The sequence below is a fragment of the Gobio gobio genome (genome assembly GCF_949357685.1).
Source record: "Gobio gobio genome assembly, chromosome: 1".
Classification (NCBI taxonomy): domain Eukaryota; kingdom Metazoa; phylum Chordata; class Actinopteri; order Cypriniformes; family Gobionidae; genus Gobio; species Gobio gobio.
This window is the reverse complement of record NC_137097.1, coordinates 31999330-32024822: the sequence shown is the minus strand read 5'-3', so window position 1 is coordinate 32024822 and position 25493 is coordinate 31999330. Positions and strand designations below refer to the sequence as shown.

The following is a 25493-nucleotide window of genomic DNA, read 5'->3' as shown; positions in this document are numbered from 1 at the left end:
CGTCAAAATCGCGTCTACCGCGTCTAGTTTCACGCGCGTACATTTTGAATGCATTCGCGCGTCAGCAGAGAATTGGACGCGCGTAGAAATCGAGCGCTGGAAGCGAAATTGACGCGCGTTCAAGGCACTCCAGGAGAAATATGTCATAAAACACCACTCTGCCTCTTTTCATTTTCATTAAACATATATATTAAGCATTAATAGCCACACAAATGTGGTCCAGGCAACTCCTACATTATCTTCACTGCATGTATGTTTAAATATCCTTAAAATATAAAGTTATAAAACTTCTCTTTGCCCTCAGTCAAAACGATTTGGCAGACAACAAATTATATATTCATGAGAGCAAAGATCGCCCGTTAGATCCACACAAGATGCACCACTACAGGACATCAGAGCCAGCGGCAGCAGCAGAAGGACTGGCCGAGGAAAGGCTGCCTTCGCTGGGGTTATGAGCAGTGATTGCCCGGTGATAGCCTGGATCTCACAACTCCAAAAACACAAGATTATTTTTTTTAAATAGGCGCTCTCTTTATAAATAAACCACAGATTTGAGCTTTAAACAACTACATTCGCACCTGAAAACGTCTTAAAACTACATTTTGTGACACAATAGTACTGTTTTTAATTTATGCAGGGTTTCTCATACACGTCACTTTACCACGTGACAGCAGCGAGCAGGCTCCTGATTGGTTAACGCGGCGCGAATTGACGCCAAAGTTCAAATTTTTCAACTCGGGCGTCAGACGCGAATTCGCTTCAAACGCGTGAATGCACAAAAGCACCATTCGCGTGTAACGCGCGTATCGCGCAAGACGCTCAATTCGCGTCCAATTCGCGCCATTCGCGCGAACTGGACGCGCGAATGAGGCGGATTCGCGTCCTTCGCGCCGTGCGTAACGCGCCTCCCGCGCCGCGGGACCTCCAGACGCGCGTCAACGCGCCTTTCCATTGACTTAACATTGAAATCACTCGCGCCTGACGCTCAATTCGCGTTTGGTGTGAACGCAGCATGAGGCACGTAGACTACTGGAAATATGCGTATTATGACTACTGTTATTAAATAAAATTGTATTTCTGCAAAACATTTGCAAAAACATTTCTGTCGAGAAATTGTATTTTACTGTAGTTTATTGTGCATGCAGATTATATTTTAAATTGTTAAGTGAAATGTATACGTTTATAAGACTGGTTTATTCTTTCTATATAGGCTACTTTAGACATGTAACTTATGCAAGTCTGTAATGTGTCTGTAAATTTTAGGAATCTTATCCAAGATGTGGACTACTCAATATTGGTCAGTAACATACATTTTCTTTTTACTATGGTTTTGCATGTGCAGATTATATTTTAAAACAAGGAGTTTATAAGGAAAATAAACAAGGAGTTGATAAGTTTGGTTTACTCGTTCTATACTTTAGACATAAATAACACATCCGCTTTTGTTGATCAGTGCCTGTAATGTATGCTGTAGTTGCGCAATTTTCATTCGAATCCGACGTGAGGAAATAAATGAATTAACTGTGAACACAAACACCATTAACTTAAGTGAATGAAAGGCAATAAACAGCAAAATGCACACACGCAAATAACTTTATTCGATTGTTTCAATATGCATTGACCCAGATTACATTATTTGAATGTTTCCTTGATATAACTTGACACTGAGAAATGCACAGTGGCATCATTGCATGACAAAATCAGAAACCCATCAATCTGCTTTTGGAGCCAATACATTGAGCCAAGCTGTCCTAAAAGAAGCGAATCGCGGAAATAAATTGGCCTTTGCATCACTAGTATGCCAACACTGTTGAGATTCATAGACTGATTCTTGATGACTGTGTGAAAACAAGTTATAGCAGTCAGAGACACTCTAACATTAAAAATATGTAAAATTGCACTGATTGAAAGTGCAAATTGTAAACACTGATCACCATGATGGTGACATAAAAAACTATTCTCAAAACAAAAAACCTCTGTTAATTCTCAATAAGAGCTTCAGTAGTTGTCTGACAGAAATAAAGTCAGTCTGGTTAGTAATGCGTGAAGCTGGTAATGTTGTTTGTGGAGTTGTTTAATCCTCCTTTGCTGAGATCTTGAGAGATTGCATGTCTTTTATCTTCAGTTGATTTCATCTAATTTTAAACAAAACATTAAAATTAAAAGACTAACTTAAGTCCTAGTACCTTCACAGTTCAAAAGTAAAACAGAAACTGTAATCCCCTGCAAACTTTGATGGTTCGTTGAATTTCTCATTCGGTTCTTTTTGAGATGGAAGTGTAAACAGAGGTATTAGGGGTTCCGATAAGTCTGTGTTTATTTTAATAGCTGAACTTTTGGCAATTTTTGTGAAAAATAGTAAATATATCAGCCCCTTGAATGTTTTGGGGAGTTATATATCAAGGCTGCAAAAAAAAGAGGGCGGACATTATAAAATAGACTATTAAATATACATTTCTAAGTATTTTTAAGGATTGTGTTTTTCTGTGTATTTAGTGTAGTTTTTTATCATCTGTTGGGATTTCAGGTGAGTCTGCCAGTGAGTGTCTTCTGTCTGCATCTTTGTGTTTTGTCAGTGTATTCTTGTGTTAAACTCTATATAAACTGTATATAAACTCTGAATAAAAGATAATAATGTGTGCTATATCATAAGACATCGCTATGGAAACCACTTGCTCCCAATCACAGACAGAAGCACAGTAATGGTGATTATGTAAAGAACCAGGAAGGTCTTATCTATGATTCTTGCCACTCTGGTCCAGGTCTGAGGTGTCTCTCGTTGGTTTCGTTGAGTTGCAGCCCGATACTCAGTGAGGATCTGATTCAGAACTTCGAGTATACGAGACTGCTCTTCATTCTGATCTTTAACTGAGTCTGGAGGGTTCTGCTGGCCTCTTAAACCGCCTGTGAGAGGAAAAAAGCAAAGCACGGCTCTGGATAAACACTGTTTTGTCTGCATAAATTAATACATACGATTTTTTGATGGAGAATCTTTGCTGATACTCTATTATAGAAAAAATCATATGTGGCTTTAGAGTGGTTTGTTTCATACACAATTACATAATTGCTAATTTCAGACTTCAAATGCCCTTTTCATCCATCCATCCATCCATCCATCCATCCATCCATCCATCCATCCATCCATTTTCCAAACCGTTTGCCCTATATTAGGGGTACAAGAATTCTGGATGCTCGATTTTTCTATGGAGTCTACTCAAAAGATTATTTTTATTTGCATTACCAAAATGACAAAGCAAACAAATCTTAAACTTAATTTCACTAATACACCTTAATTTGTGAAGTAAATGTATGAAATACAGGAAAATGTCCTCATAATCAAACGCTGTACCAACTCTTACCATCTTGGCCATTAACAGTAGCTGTTGTTTCCACTGATCTCTTCTGAGCTCCTCTTGCCATCAGATAACTCACAAAGATTGTCTCCACAATGCTGATGCACATTAGACAAAAAATCGAACAGCAGTAAATCCCTGTGAAAAACAGCAAACTATAATCATTGTAGATATTCATACACTGATACTTGAGATCAGTCATGATTACATTTCCTCTTGGCTTTTTGACCATAACAAATGTTTTTCAAACCATTCAGTTACAGCAACCAAAGTAAAAAAAATATGTAAAGGGTCGAGAGCCCAACTAACGCAAACACTGATCACTATAATGGTACTTCAAACCAAACGATTATTTTCAATAAAACAGAAGTGACAGAAATAAAGCCAATCTGTTAGTAATGCCTGAAGCTGGTAATGCTGTCTGTGGAATTGTTTAATCCTCCGTTGCTGAGATCTTGAGAGATTGTGTGTCTTTTATCTTCAGTTGATTTCATCTAATGTTGTATGAATTTGGGCTGTCCCAGACAAAAGATGGCTAATCATGGCGATTTCTGGTGGGAGTATGTGGTTCAAAGATGCAATGCCATCTTGCACGTCTCCAGCATGTCCCTCATGGGAACCGTGGAGCCGGTAAGTGTGCAACCACACTCACGGCCCCCCCGCTGTGCCTTCCGAGGCGGGCCCCACTGTGGGCATGTCTGTTATCCCACTGGTCCCCCTTGCATTGCCATTGTGTCTGGAAGCCTTGCTAGCGCTTACCAGCCTGTCTCACTGAGTCATTTGGACGATCAGACTCGACTATGCATTTCAGTTCACCGGTGTCCCCCCAGGTTCAGCAGCATCCGGTTTACCATAGTGGCAGATATGGATGCTCCTGTCCTGCGTGCTGAGATCACTGTCCTATTAGCGAAAACACGATAGAGCCAGTCCCTCCAGCCGACATGAAGCCAGGGTTTTACAGCCCATACTCCATCGTGCCCAAGAAAGGCGGTGGGTTACGACCATTCTTGGACCTCCGCGTCTTGAACCGGGCCCTTCTCATCAAATTATTATAAGCGAGAATCAAAAAAATGAAAAGCGCATTTAAAATAATAACGCACAAGAAACAAACCTTTAAACACATTAAAAATTATATTGCACAAAACTTAAAGGTATGTAATGTGTTCTTAACTCCCCCCCTTTCATTTGTATTTCAACAATGACTTAGCAGTATTTAATTCTGTGAACCATCGGGACCCAGTGTGGTCCAGATGAAATTTACACTGCTCAGTGTGCACACTACAAGCTGTTTAATGTTACACTGACTTAATGTTACAGTTAATGAGATAATTAAGTGAATTATTGAAAATACCTGATGATAACAAGCAAAATATATATTTTACAGAAGAACACAAGTAAAAACTTCTACTGACTAATATATTAGACCAACACAGACATCAAGAATCAACCAATGAAACTCAACAACGGTGGCGTACTTAATGCTGCAATGCATTTTGGGTGTATCATACTAAACTCATCCATGGCACCCAGAATGCACTGCGTTATGAAATATGTCACCATTGTTGATATTCATAGGCTAATTCTTGATGTCTGTGCGTGACTTCAGCCAAACCTTAGCTTTTTGATTAAACTGAGTGTCTGACTAAAGAAACACAACAAAAATCAAAACTAATATTAGTAACAAACATACCTACAATGAATCAGATATTATATCAACAACTTAAGCCACAACATGATGAGTTTGTTTTCATCATCATTCAGCCATTCTCAGTTGATCATCTAAAGGAAACTCTGTTCACCATTATGATGACAAATAAACTAAACTTTACTTTCAATAAATCATCAACATCTAAACCTCTGTTAATTCTCAATAAGAACTTCTGTATATCAGTTATAAAGTCAGTCTGGTTAGCAACGTGTGAAGCTGGTAATGCTGTTTGTGGAGTTGTTTAATCCTCCTCTGCTGAGATCTTCAGATATTTAATATCTTCTTTTATCTTCAATTGATTTCATCTAAGGTTTAAGGATTGGTTTTACTGCTAAGACAAAAAGCTGAGATCCAACCCCCACAATAGAACAATAAAACTCAGTAATCTGGAGAGAAGATCTCACAGAAAGAGTGTGGGACATCGCCCTGCCTAAACCTTCTCCCCCTCTCCCTTGCCCGACTCCCTTCCCCCTGATTTAAGTCACAGAATGCAGATATACCGCATATTATGTATCTTGTGAATCTATTGTTTTCCCTTTCATGTTTGATATCTTTTCAAAGGTCTCAGTGCGATTGGTAAAGTGGTCTCAATTTATCTGCAGTCAATGGTAGGATGAGAACGATTGAAACGTATGAGAATTCTGTTCTCCTTTTTGAGTGGTCTCTTCAAAGATATCGTATCCTCTCCCCCGGAACCAGGTGTTTTTGTTGCAAATATTTACAACCCTTTTGTTCTGGGGTCCGTTCTTCGTACCTCACTTAATACATCTAAGATGATTTGACAGATCCCAGATCTTCTAATTGTGATGACTGATCTCTTGCAAATTTTGTTCTGCAAACGAATTTGCGGATTGGATTAAAATATCTCGATTAAATTATCTAAGATTACTGCACGTTCTTGTGTTCCCTGAAGAGATGCATCGATACTCGAAAACACGATCAGCAATGCAGTGATTGGCTGGCGGCAAGACAGCAACGTAATGACATCATGCCTAATTAAAAAAGCCAACTGGCAAAAAACTTGACAAATTACACAAAAAAGCCCCACGAATTTCTGGACCTTTATAAGGAAACAGCCAAATGACCAAACCAACATAAAAGTTATAATAGATAAATGATAAATGTAAAAAAAAAAAAAAAAACATGATTACCAATTATTTATATTCACGATTTTATAGTATTTGTACACCCTTTACATTTTTTATTTCAATGTTGTAATTAGCAATTCATTTAATTTTCAAGTCAATTTGAAGCAGATTTTTTTTTACGTGACTATTACAGTTCAAGATCAAATTATCTGCTTCTCCTGCGCTGCACCAAGCCACTCCCATAATATCCATCATCACACAAATGAATGCACGGCTCAGGTAAACTGTACAGCATGCGGTCCTCGCTGATAAACTCGAACTACACCACCTTTCACCGTGAATTGGCGAGCCTGCAGCGGAATAGCGAGCTAGCCAGCCCGGACATCCTGCTCAAATCGCAAGCGATCTGCACTCTTTGGTGAAACACAACGGTGTATCCTTTCTGTACAATACTGAGAAAAACATATCGCTTGTGTGGCATGTGCAGTACTTACCTGCACTAGGAGAATAACCATGACCTGGACTATTTACATTTTTACCGGCTACAATTGAGTTCTCACGGGACTTCAACGCGACTGCGCGAGACTACTTCTAGCCGTCTAAAACACTATTTCGGTGAGTTTAAACAATGGCTAGGTTGCTAAACGCATCTCGTTGTCATGTAAGGGCCCTGTTCATGTTGGACAGACATTTTAATTGCATTTTGTGTCTGTTAAGAGGCACAAAGACACTATTTATGTATATGCCCCCATAGCTGCCGTGTTAGCTGAGTGGGAGCTCTGGGCATTAACTGTAACAGCTCCGTGTTGCAAGCACCAATCCGGTTGTTTTTTTTTTTCTATAGACAGTACTCACAAAGGTATAACGATCAAGATTAACTTAAAAATTCAACGGAGTTCTCCTTTAAGCTCACGGACCTGTTGCTATGACAGCAAGTCCAGGATGAGCGTCAAAGAACCAAACAATCCCAGATCATGCCAAATCGTCAACAATCAAATCCAGCTAACTGAGTTAGCGACATACAAAGAACGGACCCCTGATCAGAAAAGACATCCCACTGAATATGATAGATGACAGAGGCTGTTTTGTTATTATAAATGGCACCTTATTTGACATTCGCTGACTTTTATGATTTAAGATCCAAATATATGATTGTTGCAGATGATTTCTACTTTATGTTAAATCATCTCATTGATCGATTTACCCATAAAATAGCGACCCCATCTAAGGGCTACTTCCCACTGACAAAAGTTATGTCCAAAAGACGTCTTTTCAATGTCTTTGCCCCTAGAGGCGTACGTTGAAAAGACGTCCACTGAGGAGCCAGAATGAAAGTTTATATGACGTCTGTTTTTGACGTGTTCTGCACGTCCGATATAGACATTCATGGAACCTCAAGGTTAAAAACGAGTTCAAATGTGCTCATTTTGGACATATAATCCAATTTTTGTAATTGCAAAGCAACTCGCAGACAGTGTGTGTTTGTCCAGAAATCATGAAAATAAAAGAAACTTAGCTCACACCTTTAGACACTTTAGACAACTTAGCATCTGTAATTCACAAATCTTTGGATCGTGAGAGAATCGTGGGATTCAATCCAGGATCTTCTTGCTGTGAGGAGACAGTGTTTCCCACTGAGACACTGGTGCTGCCCTTAATCACAGACATAAGACACACTTTGACTATTTCTGTCAGACGTCTACAGAAGCTCTTACTGAGAATTAACAGAGGTTTAGATGTTGATATTTATGTTTCATTTGAAGTCACCATTGTGGTGGGAAGCGTTTGCTTTAGTTGGGCTCTTGGTCCCTGTTTTTATGGTAGCTTTTCTTTGCCTTCTGTAACTGTGTGTTTGAAACACAATAATTGTGGCTGAGAAAGTAAAGATAAAGTGACATCAGGTGTTGTCAGCTTGTTGTTGACTAAACTTGTGGAAAGTAAGCATCTGATGGTTTTTTTAAAGTTTTGTGTGCTTGTTCAGCAAATAGTCATTTACTATAACCACTATAAGCTTGAGAACCTGTATTAGCACAAATGGCATCAAAATTGCCATTTATCCTGAAGGGATAAATAAAACCGTATGTGCACACAATGTTTTGAGAAAACATTTCACATAGTCACACACAGACATCAAGATTTTGCATATGATTCACAACAACGGTGACAATCAAGCATGAGTTTTGTACTATGAAGCTACCCATCATGCATTGCAGCATGAAGCTTTTTTTTGTTTTGATTGTCACCGTTGTTGTGAATCATATGCAAAATCTTGATGTCTGTGTGTGACTATGTGAAATATTTGATCAGAACGTTGTGTGCACATACTGCAAATTGATTTTAATTTATTTACTTTAATTTACCATTCTTTCAGTACAAAGGATTATTTTAACTGTGGCCAATACAGTATATACGCATTCTTATAGTGTATATAATAAATGACTACTTGCCTAGCCTGGTTAAAACTAGACCATTCTCAGTAGTAACTGAGTTATGGTCTGGCAAAGCTTCATAGACAAATCATTTCCAAAGGGGCGTCACCAACGGGCGTCGCTCAAATGCCTCTCGGCGCAATTGGATAGACCTCAAACCAATCAGAGCGATGAGGGAGATGACGTATGCAGAGCGACGGAGAAACATCTGAGACTCTGGCCGTTTCTTAATATGCGTACTTGTCTGTACTTGTGTTCTCAAATAGGAAATGTCCCCGGTTTCCATTTCAGAAATCTGGTCACCTTACCTAAACCACATATTAATGTTCAATTATTTTTAAAATGTAAACGAAAAGAGGCAGGGTGTTTTATACTTCGTTTTATTATAAATATATAAGATAATGAATGTAGGCCTAACTACGCGTTGCCTGAACCACATGTGTGTGGCTAATATGTTTAAGTGTTTTTTTTTTTTTATGAAATGAGGCAGTGGTGTTTTATGACATTTTTTGTACGCAAACTTCTAACTTGCGTCCGTGACTTACCAAGTTTGAATCCGGAGAATGAACTCCCGATGACGGTAATAGTTAATATTAAACATATTATAGCCACACAAATGTAGTGAAGGCAATGCATATTATCTTCAATGCATGTATATAACAAAACGAAATATTTAAAAAACCCGGCCTCTTTTCGTTTACATTAAAAAATAAAAACATGTAATATCATGTGTGCATAATATAGCCTATGATTATCACTGTAATACAATGAGATATGACATAAAACAAAACCCAGTCTCTTTTTGTTAAATGTTAGTTTCATGCGTGATCAATATCCATTTTAAAAGTATAAGTAAAAGGTATAAGAAGCTATACAATACATAAAGCAATTCAGTCAAAGAAAGTCAGCGCTTGGAGACTACAACGGTAAAGTTTAATAGCTTACAAATATAAAGTTTTGAAACTTCACTTTGCCCTCAGACAAAACGATCAGTCAGGGAACAAATTATAGATTAATGAGAGCAAAGATCAGCCGTTAGATCTACACAAGACGAATCATATCTTCACATCAGAGCCAGCGGCAGACGGCAGAAGGACTGGCCGAGGAAAGGCGCCTCTCGGTGGGGTTGAGCAATTGAGCGCCGCTGGTCCACTGGAGCTCACAACTCCAAAAACGGCAGATCAAATTTTCAAAAAGGCGCTCTCTTTATAAATAAACCACAGATTTTGGCTTTAAAAACAACTACATTCTCGCCTGAAAAGGACTTAAAACTATATTTTGTGAAACATTAACACTACCAGAGGGCTCTCGCGAAGACAAGCAAGCTGGTATATCAGACTTTTGCCGAATCCAGTCGGTAAGACAGCGATAACATCTTTTTTATATATGAAGGCTTCTTGTGTTGTTCTTTGCTCTGGTTTTAACGGAATGGAAAAGTTTAAATCGCTTAAAACAGCCGCGATAGCTGATAGTGATGTTCCACTGCTGCATCCATCTTTGTAGTCAGTGTACAGAATCTGCTTCACTGTCGCTGCGCTGTCGTCATCGTGTAAAGCCCGCCTCAACGTTTCTGATTGGTGCCTAGATTTCTGGGGCTTAGAAATGGGTTTGAATGGGCTCTTTGCCAGACTACTTGCAGAGCAAATCTAAATTTGCCGGAAGTTGTCTGGGTTTTCCCTGGCTACTACTTGCCAAAAAAGAACACAAAACTTAAAATACAACATCAGATGCTCGCGTTCTGATGATTTACTCATCAACAAGGAGTTGACAACATCTAATGTTGCTTTGTCTTTGCTTTCTCATACAACTATTGTGTTTCACACACACAGTTACAGCTGCCAAAGAAAAGTAAACTCAAGTACAGAGACCAAGAGCCCAACTAAAGCAAACGCTTCCCGCCACAATGGTAACTTCAAATGAAACATAAACATCAACATCTAAACCTCTGTTAATTCTCAGTAAGAGCTTCTGTAGACGTCTGACAGAAATAGTCAAAGTGTGTCTTATGTCTGTGATTAAGGGCAGCACCAGTGTCTCAGTGGGAAACACTGTCTCCTCACAGCAAGAAGATCCTGGATTGAATCCCACGATTCTCTCACGATCCAAAGATGTGTGAATTACAGATGCTAAGTTGTCTAAAGTGTCTAAAGGTGTGAGCAAAGTTTCTTTTATTTTTATGATTTCTGGACAAACACACACTGTCTGTGAGTTGCTTTGCAATTACAAATGGAAAATATGTCCACAATTTTAACTAGTCCATGAACGTCTATATCGGACGTGCAGAACACGTCAAAAACAGATGTCATAAAAACTTTCATTCTGGCTCCTCAGTGGACGTCTTTTCAACGTACGCCTCTAGGGGCAAAGACATTGAAAAGACGTCTTTTGGACATAACTTTGCTCAGTGGGATCAGCTGTTAAATTACGTAACAAATTGAGCAAATTGAATTGGGGGGGTGGGGGTTGACGGAAGTGGGCGTGTCTGTACTTTTATTTACTTTTGTTTTATACAAAATATTCAATCAACTCTCACAAACTATGCATCATTTGAAAGCTAAAACACTCAAGTTTCATGTTCTGAACTTATTTTTGCAATAAATACACCAGAGAGGAAAGGGTTAAATGAAATGCTGAAGGACCGGCCATTTAAACATTAGCATAACAAACGCAGTACTCATCTTTCATCTCCAGTCGTTCAGATCAGATCGGACGAATCCAACAAACAACAGCATACATGTCCGTGTAAGAGTCCTTTCTTCAAAATGCATCCCACTTTTTAATCCAAAACAACGAAACAATAAGAAAAAAAATAATAATCCTCCGTTGTTTGCAAGGGCGTATTGCGTAGAGTAATCAATCATGTCAATTTTCAATTAAATATCGATTCTAATCCGTTTCTGGCAAACTCCCCTGCAAGAGTAGTCTCTTCCGCATAATATAAACCCTCCCAGGTCTCTCTGCTTCAATCACAGCCTTTCTGAGGAATCATCATATCGAGGAAGTGTATTACAGGCTTGGTGAGCTGTAAATCATTGCGCCCATGGTTTTTGTTGGATAATGTCAGTGAATGCCTAGCCAATGCCTTGCCAACAAAGGTTTGATTGATGGACGTAGTAACCAATCAAAAGGCATTATTTTGCACAGTTTATGTAAGCAGTATTGGTGAATACTACTCGTGCTTAGGCTTTCATGACACCAGCCACACCAGCGCATCTGCCAGGCAGTTTAGCCAAGGGGGTAATCCAGCACCCGGAAAGCGTACCTTCCATAGGGGCAGCCATTGCTAACCAAGCCATCCCATTCATTTTGGCGTCACTTTGACAGCGAATAACTTTAAATCTGAGGCGTTTAAAGACTCCATTTGACCATTGTTTATTTATAAAGAAACACGACATAACCACGTCATAACCACGTGACTCGCATAGTAGAGAAATTACCGTATAGACAGGAGGAGAAGCTCGCAGGCAATCTTTTGCTGTCTATGAGGCAATCGGGGGGATGTGGAGGCATAAAGTCCGATAAAGGGGGAGAAGTCCATAGAGAGCCAAAAGCAATGGGACAAAATATTTAAACAACGTGATTCAGATTTTACTTTGCACAACTACTAGAAGACGTACAACTGTCAGACTGGTTGCTCACGTCACATCTACGTCGTCAAGCTCAGTCTGAGGCTGCGCAGTACGCTCAGCCATCAGGAAGTGAGTGCTTCTAATTGACTTCACTTTTCCCCGTTGAAGCCTATGGGGTCGCTGTGTCCATTTCTTTTACTGTCTATGAGTTTAGCACACACACGCAATGGAGTGCGCAGACTCTGTGACTGACACTTCTTATCAACTAAATTAGTTTTTTACACTTTGCATTTCTGTAAATAGTTGCTTTTAAAACCCGCCAATAGCACGTGGATAAGCCGGTTTGTGATTGGTCCCCGCAAATTTGTAATGGAAGCAGGATAGAAAAATGTAGAGGAGATTGGACTGGGTTTACCCAGTCTTAGAGTTGGGATTTCCACGTCAAATGTGAAACTGTCTTTATGTTGAAAGAACTCACTTGAACTAATAATTAAATAAAGAACAGGAAGTCAGGTAGAGGTTGATCTTGTGAGTGGTTTCCCTCTGCTGGACAGGTCATGGTGTGCCAGGAGGCGTCAACCTTGATTTGATTCAAGGACGATTTGATTTGATTCGCGACTGTTCTGCCTTAAATCCTTAAATTCTCAACTATATTTAATTTAAGAGAATATATCAATGCATATTGTTTGCTTGTTGTGACTTAATTTGAGATTCAATTATAGGATTGCAATCTTTAAAAAATAAGTAATATTAAATAATCATGTCAGGCCATGTCCACACTAATACGTTTTCATTTGAAAACGTATATTTTTCTCTCTGTTTTGGCCTTTAGTCCACACTGAGACGCCGTTTGAAGTCAACGAAAATTTAGCTTTTTGAAAATGCTATCACAAAGTGGATACATCTGAAAATGCTGTCTTCATGTTGTAGTGTGGACTGTGAAGACGGAGGTATTTGAAAACAATGACGCATGTTTAGTCACGTGACGCATATTGCACCAATAGGTATTCATGTTTATACCATCATATTGTGCCTGTTATGTGCTCTGTATAAAATATGTAACTTCGCGCACTCTTCATATCACAGTCCTGCAAAGATGACTAGATGTACTCGCAATTGCTGTCCTGTGGACATCAAACGTCAAACGTCAAGGTGGACATCAAACATGACATCAGTTGCGTTTTAGACCAAACATATAATGGTGAGTGAGAGCGACCAGGATGCATCAGTGAAAGGTGAGATATTTTGCTTAATAAAATTATCCTGCCAGAAGAATAGTGTGATCATTTGATAATGTCTAATTTGTTTCTGTCTGTCATCTCTGTTAGCTTTTATGAGGTTTAATGCATGCACAGTAAGGTGAATTTAGCGTTTACCAATGTTTCAGTGTGTACAAGAAACTTTTGGAAAACACTTGATAACTCTAATGTGGTTGGAGAGCATTTTAAAATGAAAATGCAGTTTTCAAATGTATCCGGATTAATGTAGACATAGTCTCAGTGTTAGACTCACCAATCAATGGGATTTTATCAGCTGTAGAGGGCAGTGTGTCATTAACAAGCAGCAGCATCACAGAAATAGACAGGAGCAAAGTCACTTTAAAGCTCAGCTTGTCTTCTCTATTTGTGTCAATCAAGAAGGAGATCACATCCAGGACAAGGAAGAGAAATACTGGTATTATAACGTTGATGACATACAGTAGAGGTCTCCTTTTTATGATGACCTGTTATGTAGAAAGAAAATAACATCAGCATCACAATAAAGATTTACCTTATTTTTACATTAGATTAGAACTAAAGTTTCCATATTATGGCAACACTTTACAATAAAGCTTAACTTGTTAACATTAGGTCATGTATTAATTATCATGAACAAGCAATGAGTAATACATTTGTAATAGTCAACAGTGTAGGCTACTGCCCAAACTATTTACCATAATGGTGACCAAACATTTTCAATAAAACATCAACATCTAAACCTCTGTTAATTCTCAAAAAAGAACTGTAGACAAATGACAGAAATAAAGTAAATTTGGTTTGTAAGAGAGATTAAATGTGCCCTATGGTGCGACACACACTTTAAAACCTAACAGTTGTATGTACTAAATACAAATGAGTTCACTGCACTCAAATATTACTGAATGTTGTGTGGACACAATGATGAAACAGAACTCAAACTGAATGAAAATGTCTAGTTCCCAGCATGATAATTGGATAATAATTGTATTGTTAAGTGATTAAATAAGTGATAATTATTTAATCATTTATTTATTTAGACAAGGACAGAAGATCAGACCAGCTTTAAAAAAGTTGGAATGATGTCTCATGACGTTTGCCGCTGGCTCTGATGTCCTGCAGTGGTTCGTCTTGTGTAGATCTAACGGGCGATCTTTGCTCTCATGAATCTATAATTTGTTGTCTGCCAAATCATTTTGACTGAGGGCAAAGAGAAGTTTCATAACTTAATTTTTAACTTAATTTTTAAGGATATTTAACAGGCAGTGAAGATAATGTAGGAGTTGTCTGGGCCAAATTTGTGTGGCTATTAATGCTTAATATATATTTTTAATGAAAATGAAAAGAGGCAGAGTGGTGTTTTATGACATATTTCTCCTGGAGCTGCTTGAAAGCGCGTCTATTTCGCTTCAAATGCTCAACTTATGCACGCATTCAATTCACTGCGAATGGATGCAAAATGTTTACGCGTCCAACTAGATGCGGTAGACACGATGACGTAGCTGGATCAGATCCAATACGTACTGGACGCTGTTATGCGCATACGCGGTGGTGTGCTTTGGTGACGTTATACACGCATGTGCAGAAGAGAGTTTGGTGAACAATCGAACATGCTTTGGTTTTCCAAGAGGAATCTGTTGAAAAACAATAGATTAACAACAGTGATTGTATATCGAAAGGTAATTAATATTTGAAAACTTTATATACTATTTTTTTTGTTTCAACATCGGTATAAACGTGTTTAGCTGACATGACTTTTAAGATGCTTACAGCGATTATCATTTTAATCTTATACTTAAGGACATAAAAGCATGTGGACAGACCGCAGGGCTAATGTAAAATTAACCTTATTTTGCTCGGCTAATCAATACTTATTTGCTATTGCGTTGTTCTAGATGAATGTCTTTAAAAAGGGCAGTTGCCCAGTAATTTCAAGGTGCACACAGTGCTGTACTGAGTATCACTGCCCTTTTTGTGAGACGTACAAAACGACATTACGTCTGTCAATTGATAACCATAGAGAATCATCTAAAATTGGCAGTACATCATGATGGTGAGTATAATTTCACCTCTATTAATATTATTTTGGTTTATAAAATTTGATCAGAGTAATGCATGTTTGTAACTTTTTCCCCCAGATTTTGTGATTGTTAAGTACAATTTACACTAGAGAAAATGCACATTTTCACTGCTGTTACTGTCCTGCTACAGTAATAAGAAAAGTGCAGTTAATTACTCATCTTCAAAAATGTAAACAAAAGTTGGCTCTTCCTGGCCAGGAAGCTCAATCTCCACTCCTGCATTCCCTATTCCAAATGTTTTTATTTTTAACATGTTAAATGTATGCTATTATTTGACTAGTATTTTATATTGAAAAAAATTAAACATTTTTTTTCCGCTGATGCCACCTGAGATCCTGAGAAACATCCTCATGAATGTGGTCAAAGGAGATGGAGATGTGGCTTTATTCAGACTGTCTCTGACATGCTGGTGTTTCCATGATGTTGCTTGTGAGGAGGCATTCAGAAAAGATGCTCATTTTGCCTGGCTAGACAGTAAGTTATTTAATTTTAAGCTTTGCTCAGAACTTTTTATTATTCTAAATCTCTTTCTCGAAATAGGTGTTGTTAACTGGAGTGCATACTCCAGTGACTACAAGAAGATTTATCGAGTGCCATATAAACTGACCAGCTGCCTTTGTTGTAGGGACTTGTTTAAAGACATCTCTCCAGGCTTTATTGGAGATGGAAGAAAAGGAACGCTGTCAGCATTTTACTCAACTAAAGAGTTTGAGGGTTACTGCTCAGCAGACTGCTTCATCTGTGACAACAATCACTACAGCCCCAACACTGCTCAGTGTTTATATAATCCACACCCAGAGTGTTATAAGTAACTCTGAATCAGTGTTTAAGTTAATGAGATAATTAAGATATTAAATGAATGATGATTGCACATTAATGATGAACACCTGAAATCTTCAGAATCACTGAAGAAAAGAGAAACCCAAGAACTACAGCTGACTTCAGCCACAGCCTTAGATGAAATAAACTGAAGATAAAAGAAGACATTAAATCTCTGAAGATCTCAGCAGAGGATGATTAAACAACTCCACAAACAGCATTACCAGCTTCACACATTACTAACCACACTGACTTTATGTCTGTTATGCGTCTACAGAAGCTCTTATTGAGAATTAAAAGTTTTTTTTTGTTGATTTTGTGTTGAAAATGTTTTGTTTTTTATGTCACCATCATGGTGATGTGTGTTTTCTTTAGTTGGGCAGTTTGTCAAATTTTTTATGTGAGTGTTTCCCTGGCTGATGTAACTGAGTTTGGTATGGCAAGACAAACACAATCTGATGCTGTTGTTTTGCTTGATGATAAGAATCTGATTGTCTTATAAGTTATTTCACCTATCTTATGACTGAGTATGAGCACTATACTATTAACTTTGCAGTTGATTTCATCTAAAGCTGTGGCTGAAGTCAGTTGTAGTTCTTGTGTTTCATGTTACTTCAGCGATTCTTCTCATTATCATCAGGTGTTCATCATTAATGCTCAATCATCCCTCAATTAATCTCTTAATTGTCTCATTAACTTCAACACTGATTCAGTGTTACTTATAACACTATATAATACGATGAGTCGCCGACGCCTGTGTGATTTTTGGCACTCCTGCTGTGTTCTGACTGAAAAATACATTGGCGATGACTGACAGCCAATGAGAGAGCAAGATACAGGACAGCGGGAGGTTCGGGGAGGAGTTATATACCTATAATATTAGTATTTTAATAGATATATGTACAGTTATATCAAACAAACAAAGCACAAACATTTGCTTGATCAGCCGCAACAGCAGCACATTGCAATATTATTTATTTACCTCAAACTCTCTTTGTCGAACACAATCCTTGCTCCCTGTGTCTCCCCAACCATTTCCTCCACCATAATCTTTTTTATTTTTCTCCCTTTTGCTGCAAATCAGTGCACAGACAATTTGGAAGTTTCTACACAGCAGTCTATATTTTTAATAAAAATTCCAGTATTGCGCGAGAACTCCAGTCTGATGCACGTGTGATCTCGCGTTGTTTCCTTCGAGCCCGATCTCACGAAAATGCGTATAAATAATACGAGTGTGCAATCTTGTGGAATGTATACGGCAAAATTAGTTTTGCCGTGCACATGGTATGCAGTTTTTCGTGTGCATATGATACGCACTTTATGGCGTATTATACGATTATCTCTGATTCTCAATTATCACTTAATTAATCTCTTAATTATCTCATTAACTTCAACAACGCTTCAATTGCTCTAACACTCTGTAGTGTGGGCACATAGTGTTCATTTAAAACTGAAGATTTTGCTGTGGGGTTTAAAGGGTTAAAGGGATTAAATGAAAAAACCCCAGAGTGAAATGTAAATTAACGGTAAGCAACTGTAAATTCATTTACGGAAAAGTACTGTAAAAAACGGCAATTTACTGGCAACCAGAGCTGCCAGTAGATTACCGTAAAATCAAGGAAAAACAGTAATATACTGTAAAACGTAACAGTCAGATTTACCAGATTAATCAAGATATTTGCACTGAAATACTAGTGAAAGTTAATAGAAAAAAGTTGTGCGAAGTCAGTAACTGATAAGGAGAGTAAATATTCAAATGAACTGTTTTTATGTGTTGTTGCACAAGATGATATAGAACAGATCTTTTTAATTAATTAGTTTTGTGGGTCACCATTGTGCTGAAGAGTAGAGCCTGTGCTTCAGTCCAGGATGAGCAAAGAAGCACTGATGAAATGCTGCCTGATGCTTTATTTAAAGTCAGTGACTGTGTTTGCTGATGCAGTTATGAGCTGTTTGTTGAGTAATTTGTCTCATACATGTGTGCTATTGCTAGCAATGAACTGCAAAGATTGAAGTTAAAGTCATGTTCTTACCCACATAGCAACATTGTGTCGGCCCAGATCTGGCCCAAATCTAGCACTTGTGGCATACTGATCTGGCCCACATGCTGCATTGAATGACGGCTCTTGAGTGGACCACTCCTGTTTGCCAGATCTGGGCCACAGCTTTAGATGAAATCAACTGAAGATAAAAGAAGACATTAAATCTCTGAAGATCTCAGCAGAGGAGGATTAAACAACTCCACAAACAACATAACCAGCTTCACACATTACTAAGCAGATTTACTTTATTTCTGTTATACGTCTACAAAAGCTCTTACTGAGAATTAACAGAGGTTTAACTCTAATGTGTTTCATCTGAAGTCACCATGACAGTGATCAGTGTTTCCATTAGTTGGGCTCTTAACTCTAAATATGTGTCTGCCTCTTTTGTCTTCTGTGAATGTGTGTTTGTTAAACACATTTGAAGTAGCAAAAGAAGTTAAAGAGAAGTGACATCAGGTGGTTGTGATTACCTGGTGATGGTTTTAAAATCATCATGAATTCAATGATGTCATTTGGTTTTTACATTGTTTTTATTAATGCATTTTCATTACAAACCCTGTGTTACTGAAGCTCCATATCCTGCAGTGTTTTAACAATCAGTTAGAAGATTTTAACAAAAATGAGCATAAAAAATAAATAACCTATGATTCCATGCCGACACACACAGACATCAACAATCAGCACATGATTCTCAACAATGGTGACAATCAAAAATGCCATGCTGCAATGCATGCTGGGTACCTGAATAGTACAGAACTCCCAGCATGCATTGCAGCATAAATATATTATGGAGCTGAATTTTCCTATTATTTTGTTTGTCACCATTGATGAGATTCATATGCAGATTCTTGATATCTGTGTGTATCTGATTAATGTCATAAATTAACTTTTTATGCTCTATTAAAAATCTTCTAACTGATTAATAGAATACTGCAGGTTCTCATGCTTTAGTAACACAGTGTTTGTAGTGCAATTGTATTATTAATACAACACACTTGTTAGACTCAAATAACACCAGTCAACTTCATGATGATTACAAAACCATCACCAGGAAACCATATTCACCTGATGTCACTTTTCTATAACATCCTTTGCTACTTCAATTGTGTTTTACCAACACACATTCACAGAAGTCAAAAGAGGCAGACTCACAATTAGAGCCCAACTAATGGAAACACTGATCACCTTTATGGTGATTTCAAATGAAACAGAGTTAAACTTCTGTTAGTTCTCAATAAGAGCTTCTGTACGTCTAACAGAAATAAAGTCTGTCTGGTTAGTAATGTGTGAAGCTGGTAATGCTGTTTGTGGAGTTATTTAATCCTCCTCTGCTGAGATCTTCAGAGATTTAATGTCTTCTTTTATCTTCAGTTGATTTCATCTATGGCTGAAGTCAGTTGTAGTTCTTGTGTTTCTGCTCATCTATTTTCTCTGTTCTCTTCTCTCCTTCAGTGATTCTGCTTGTTAACAGGTTTATTAAAGCTGAGATGACTCCATATTTATTATACACAGATTTTGTGGCTCAGATAAGGTCCAGTTCTGGTTTATTTCTTTGCTCTTGGCTGACATGTGGCATTGCTCTGGCCTGCTTGTGGCCCAGATCTGGCAAACAGGAGTGGTCCACTCAAGGGCCGTCATTCAATCCAGCATGTGGGCCAGATCAGTATGCCACAAGTGCCAGATTTGGGCCGGATCTGGGCCGACACAATGTTGCTATGTGGGTAATTATTTCACTTCTACATATCACGCGTTTGCAGGTTATATTAAGAAATGTTCCTTTTCAGTGCACTGAAATAAGTTTACAGTACAAACATCGTATAAATACTAGTTTTAAAATGAGAACTGTTTGAAGCAATCAGTTTTTCAAATGAAAAGAGTTACATTTCATGGTATAATTTAGGGGTGCACCGATCCGATATTAGGATTCGGATATCGGCCGCGATATTGACAAAATAGCTGGATCGGGGATCGGAAAAATTAACAGATCCACAAGCCGATCCAGGTGTTTTTTTTTTGTCGCAGCAGAACCTACGTCATTCGTCAGCTTCACGTGTGTCGCATGCTAGAAGCAACTTGGAGTGAGCCAGAGAGTCGGCTGTGTGGAGGAGATATTTCACGCTTGCCACGCCAACTAGTTTGTTGGCTGTTTGCAATGTCTGCAAAGTAACTTAAATGTCTCGAGGGGAGGTGGTATTACTGCAAAGTCAGGGTTTTTCCTGCATTGAACATTTTTTGGCGGCCGCCAAAATGTTGAGTTATGCATATAACTACTGTTCCCAGAAGGAGGGAAACAAGGTACAACACATGACTATGGGATACCGCACTCTAGAGCCATCTGCTGAAGACAACTTTATTCACGCCTGAAAGGCCAATGACGCATGACGACGTGGGCGGGGTCACGTGCCCACAGCATATAAATGCAGTCGTATGCATCATTTCCCTTGTTCAGTCCAGCTCTTCACTGAGCCCCGACTGTGCGGGGCCCAGAGGTGTTGTACCTCGTTTCCCTCCTTCTGGGAACAGTAGTTATATGCATAACTCAACGTTCCCATTCAGTTGGTCAACTCGGTACAACACATGACTATGGGACATATATTCATGCTGAACTAAACGTAATAGACCAGCACCGCCACATAACCCTTTTCCGAGGGAAAGATGCATGGCCCCTATAAAAACCCCTGTGGTTGCACAGCCTGAGTTACTGTTGCCGTAGTGGCAACTAGCGGGTACACCGGACAAACGTGCACAGTGATGCCCAGCTGGCATCCCACGAGAATCTTAAACCAAGCCCCTGACATCTCCATGCCCTTGTAGAGTGCTCACACACCTCACCAGGCAGAACCAACTCCTTCCATGCTATAGAAATACACAGTAAAATCCCCAGAGTTAAATTAACACTGCTCAGAGAACATATGGTCCCACTCTACAGAGTGTTAAAGTAACACTGAATCAGTGTTAAAGTTAATGAGATAATTAAGAGATTAATTAAGTGATAATTGACCATTAGTGGTGAACACCTGATGATAATGAGTAGAATCACTGAAGGAAAGAGAAAAAGAAAAACACAAGAACTACGACTGACTATTAAAAAGACATTCAATCTCTGAAGATCTCAGCAGAGGAGGATTAAACAACTCCACAAACAGCATTACCAGCTTCACACATTACTAACCAGACAGACTTTATTTCTATCAGACGACTACAGAAGCTCTTATTGAGGTTTAGATGTTGATGTTTTATTGAAAATTAAAGTTGTTTGAAGTTACCATCATTGTGATTAGTGTTTGCTTTAATTGGGCTCTTGACCCTTGACTTGCTAACATAAGATTTTATCTGGCTGCTGTAACTGTTCGTTACGGTGAAAATGGCAAGAAAATCTTGACGCTTGTTGTTTATGATACTGTTGTTATCATCATATAGTGCCTTATTTGCTGATCCCCTGAAAGTCATTGATTATAAGAGACTTGTGATTCGTCGTAAGAAATTCGCAGAAGATCCAGCAATGTTATCATCAGAGAAACTAAACAATTATCAAAACATTTTTACATAATATTTGTACTGTGGTTTACTAACACATCACACAATAAGCACTTCTAACTCCTGCGAGTTTTACTCACACATAGACATCAAGAATCAGCCTATGAATCTTAACAATGGTGACATGCCACAATGCATTCTGGGTGCATCACGCAAAACTCATCTATGGCTCCCAGAATGCATTGTGGCATGAAGCATGTCACCATTGTTGAGATTCATAGGCAGATTCTTGATGTCTGTGTGTGAGTTCATCTCGCAGGAGGTAGAAGTGATTAGTGTACAATCGATTTCAAAACTTATTCAGCTTTTCTGATTAAAACCGTGTTGGATCTTCTCTAAAATCACAATAAAAAAAAGTTAATAGGATATTGCTCATACTCAGTCGTAAAATCAATGAATTAAATCATTATACAATGATCATATTCTCGACATCGAGCAGCCGACAGCATCTGATTGTGTTTACTCTTGCTTTTCTTGCCATAACAAACTAAGTTACAGCAGCCAGAGAAACACTAACGTTAAAATGTCATCAAACTGCCCAACTAAAGAAAACACTGATCACCATGATGGTCACATTAAAAACTAACAATTTTCACAACAGAATCAAACAAAAAAATCTGTTAATTCTCAATAAGAGACGTCTGACAGAAATAAAGTCAGTCTGGTTAGTAATGTGTGAAGCTGGTAATGCTGTTTGTGGAGTTGTTTAATCCTCCTCTGCTGAGATCTTCAGAGATTTAATGTCTTTTTTATAGTCAGTCGTAGTTCTTGTGTTTTTCTTTTTCTCTTTCCTTCAGTGATTCTACTCATTATCATCAGGTGTTCATCACTAATGGCCAATCATCACTTAATTAATCTCTCAATTATCTCATTAACTTTAACACTGATTCAGTGTTACTTTAACACTCTGTAGAGTGGGACCAAATGTTCTCTGAGCAGTGTTAATTTAACTCTGGGGATTTTACTGTGTAGCCTTGTACAGTCCAATGTGAAAGACATCGCTCAGATAGTGGCTTCCCACTGGCTGAGTTGGAAAACATGACAAAAGGCTGGTCAGGCAAGTGCATAGCCTGCAACTGCCGAATGCACCTGTGTACGAATCGCAAATGGCGCAAAGCACAAAGCAAGTACCCTGTTTTTCTCTGAGTCAGAGATTTCACAGGGCAGACAGCTCGAACGAGAGCATACTTCCAACCTGACTTTAGGCATATACGCCACATTTGGATGCAGCACCACCAAGTGCAGCTTGGGTGCAAACTGCAAAGGGGATGCACCAATAGCGCATGAAGATAACCAACATGCTTTGCTGGTGCCAGTATCCATGACAAGGCATCATCCTTATATTCAAGGATTCTAAAGGCTCAAACGGAGTTTCACACCTACACAGTATTATGGTCACTGTTATGGAGATCAGTGTTTATTTTAGTTGGGCAGTTTGACTTGGTGTTTTATGTCAGGTTGTGGTCTTAGTAACAAAATTTACTAGAAAGCATACTTTGTTGCAAAGAATTCCATAAACATAAATTATCAGGTGAAATAGTTATCATCATAAAGATTTTTTATTTTTTTGACCAAACTAATCTTTGAGAAAAGTGGATAATAGAAATGTTAATAAAAGTTGTTTTAATAGATTTTCACCATAAAGGCTTTACTGCCACAGATCAGTCATCCTAAATTTTGATTTTTAGATACATTTAGGGGGGGGGGGGGACATGTCTGCGCACACAGACATCAAGAATCAGCATATGATTCTCAACAATGGTGACATGCTGCAATGCATGCTGGGAGTCATGAGTGTTATACTATGATGATTATATATCCCAGCATGCATTGCAGTATGAAGCATGTCACCGTCATTGAGATTAATATGCTGATTCTTGATGTTTGTGTGGGTGTGCCTAAAGTTGTTTTTTACACAATGTATTTATTAAATAATACAATTCTGAATATTTGATATCTGGCAAGAAAGGATTGCTGGGGAAAATCTACTAATAATAGTGATGGAAATTTTGATTCTTTCAAGAGATTTGTTCATTTTCAGTTCGTTCATCAAAATGATTTGTTCAGATTTGTTCACTGATTCATTCAATGACCATTTTTTTAATATTCCATAAATATCCCAGCAGGTGGCAAAAAGAGTGTCTTATGCATTATTTCTTAAGTCAACAAACGTATTTACTTACAAAAAAATATTAAATATTAATATTTATAATATCAATATTAAAATGTGTGCATAATCTATCATTAAATAAAATAAGTTTAAATAAGTGGTTCAGAAGACCAAAGCACAAAGGTTTTCTTGCATGATTAACATTTAATTGTTTGGTCAGACATTTACACATTCATATATCTGGGATTATGGTAAACGAACGTGGCGTTATAAACAACCGTAGCCTAAAACTGCGCTTTGCAGCCATCCGCTCTCTGCTTATTGCTGAACGAGACTGATTCACATGCTAAATGACCGACATCCATTTCCACGAACGAGATGTACCACCAGTTCGTTCACGAACGAGATGTACCACCAGTTCGTTCACGAACGAGATGTACCACCAGTACCAACGTACCAACGAGATCTCTCTCTCTCTCGTTCAGTGATGGCCGTGTTCGTTCAGTATCGTTGGTGGTTCAATTCGTTCATGAACTAGATGTACCAGTTCGTTCGATTCGTTCACGAACGAGATCTCTCGTTCAGACACAAAAAAGCAACTCAGTGATGGTCAGGTCAGTGATGGACGTGTTCGTTACCTCCAATAATATCGCATTTTTTATTTGTTTTACAGTTTTTGGAGAATTGCATGACATGACTCAAACGTAATGAAGTAATTTGTATTAATTATATAAAACAACAACAATGAAAATAAATAATACAAACACAATACATCAGCTCTACATGTTCGCTATCAGTATCGTTCAATAGCTGGTTCATTTCGTTCACGAACGAAATACAGTTTGTTCACGATCAAGTCGAGAAGGAGATCAGTCTTTGGTTCAGAGTCAGAGTCAGACTCAAAAGCATCTCGGTCAGTAAAAGGCGTATTCGTTCACTGAACTCAACAAATCACATGCTCCATCACATCTTATACTCGAACGCTATTGGCTCGAAGTTTTGTCATTGACAGGATGAAACAGTCCACAGAGCTGCACATGCGCACACTCCTCACTACGAATAGCGCCACGTTGCTGTGGAGGGAGTAATTTCAGTGAACGATTCGTTCACCTAAAAGATTTGTTCACCTAAAAGATTTGTTCAAAAAGAACAATTCGATCACAAACGTAATATCACTACCAAATAACAATTTGACAATTGTATTTTTTATGTGTCGATTATCTATCCTTTATGATGTTGAAAGATATATCATATGACCATCTATGTTTACGGCTTGTTTCGCAACAAATTAAGTGTTTGAGTTAACAGTGTTACAAAGACCACAAACTAACATCAATATTTAAGAGTCAAACTGCCCAACTAAAGGGAACACTAATCACCATAATGGTGACCATATATTTTCAATACAACATCAACCTATAAACCTCTGTTAATTCTCAATAAGAACTTCTGTAGATGTCAGAAATAAAGTCAATCTGGTTTGTACTAAGATAGATTTAATGTCTTCAGTGGATTTCAT

The 25493-nt window shown here is 38.2% G+C and overlaps 1 protein-coding gene across 1 annotated transcript in view; it reads right to left on the bottom strand.

Moving 5' to 3' along the window:
* Positions 1 to 1576: 1576 nt before the first annotated feature.
* The window catches only part of LOC307127357 (5-hydroxytryptamine receptor 3A-like), a 48507-nt gene continuing 24590 nt past the window's right edge, over positions 1577 to 25493 (bottom strand). Inside the window, exons 7-9 of the mRNA XM_079818521.1 lie at positions 13660 to 13870; positions 3360 to 3491; positions 1577 to 2904 (exon numbers count right to left, since the gene is read on the bottom strand). Of these exons, the coding sequence (XP_079674647.1) occupies positions 2660 to 2904; positions 3360 to 3491; positions 13660 to 13870 (588 nt within the window). The 3' untranslated portion in view covers positions 1577 to 2659. The remainder of the gene's footprint in view (positions 2905 to 3359; positions 3492 to 13659; positions 13871 to 25493) is intronic.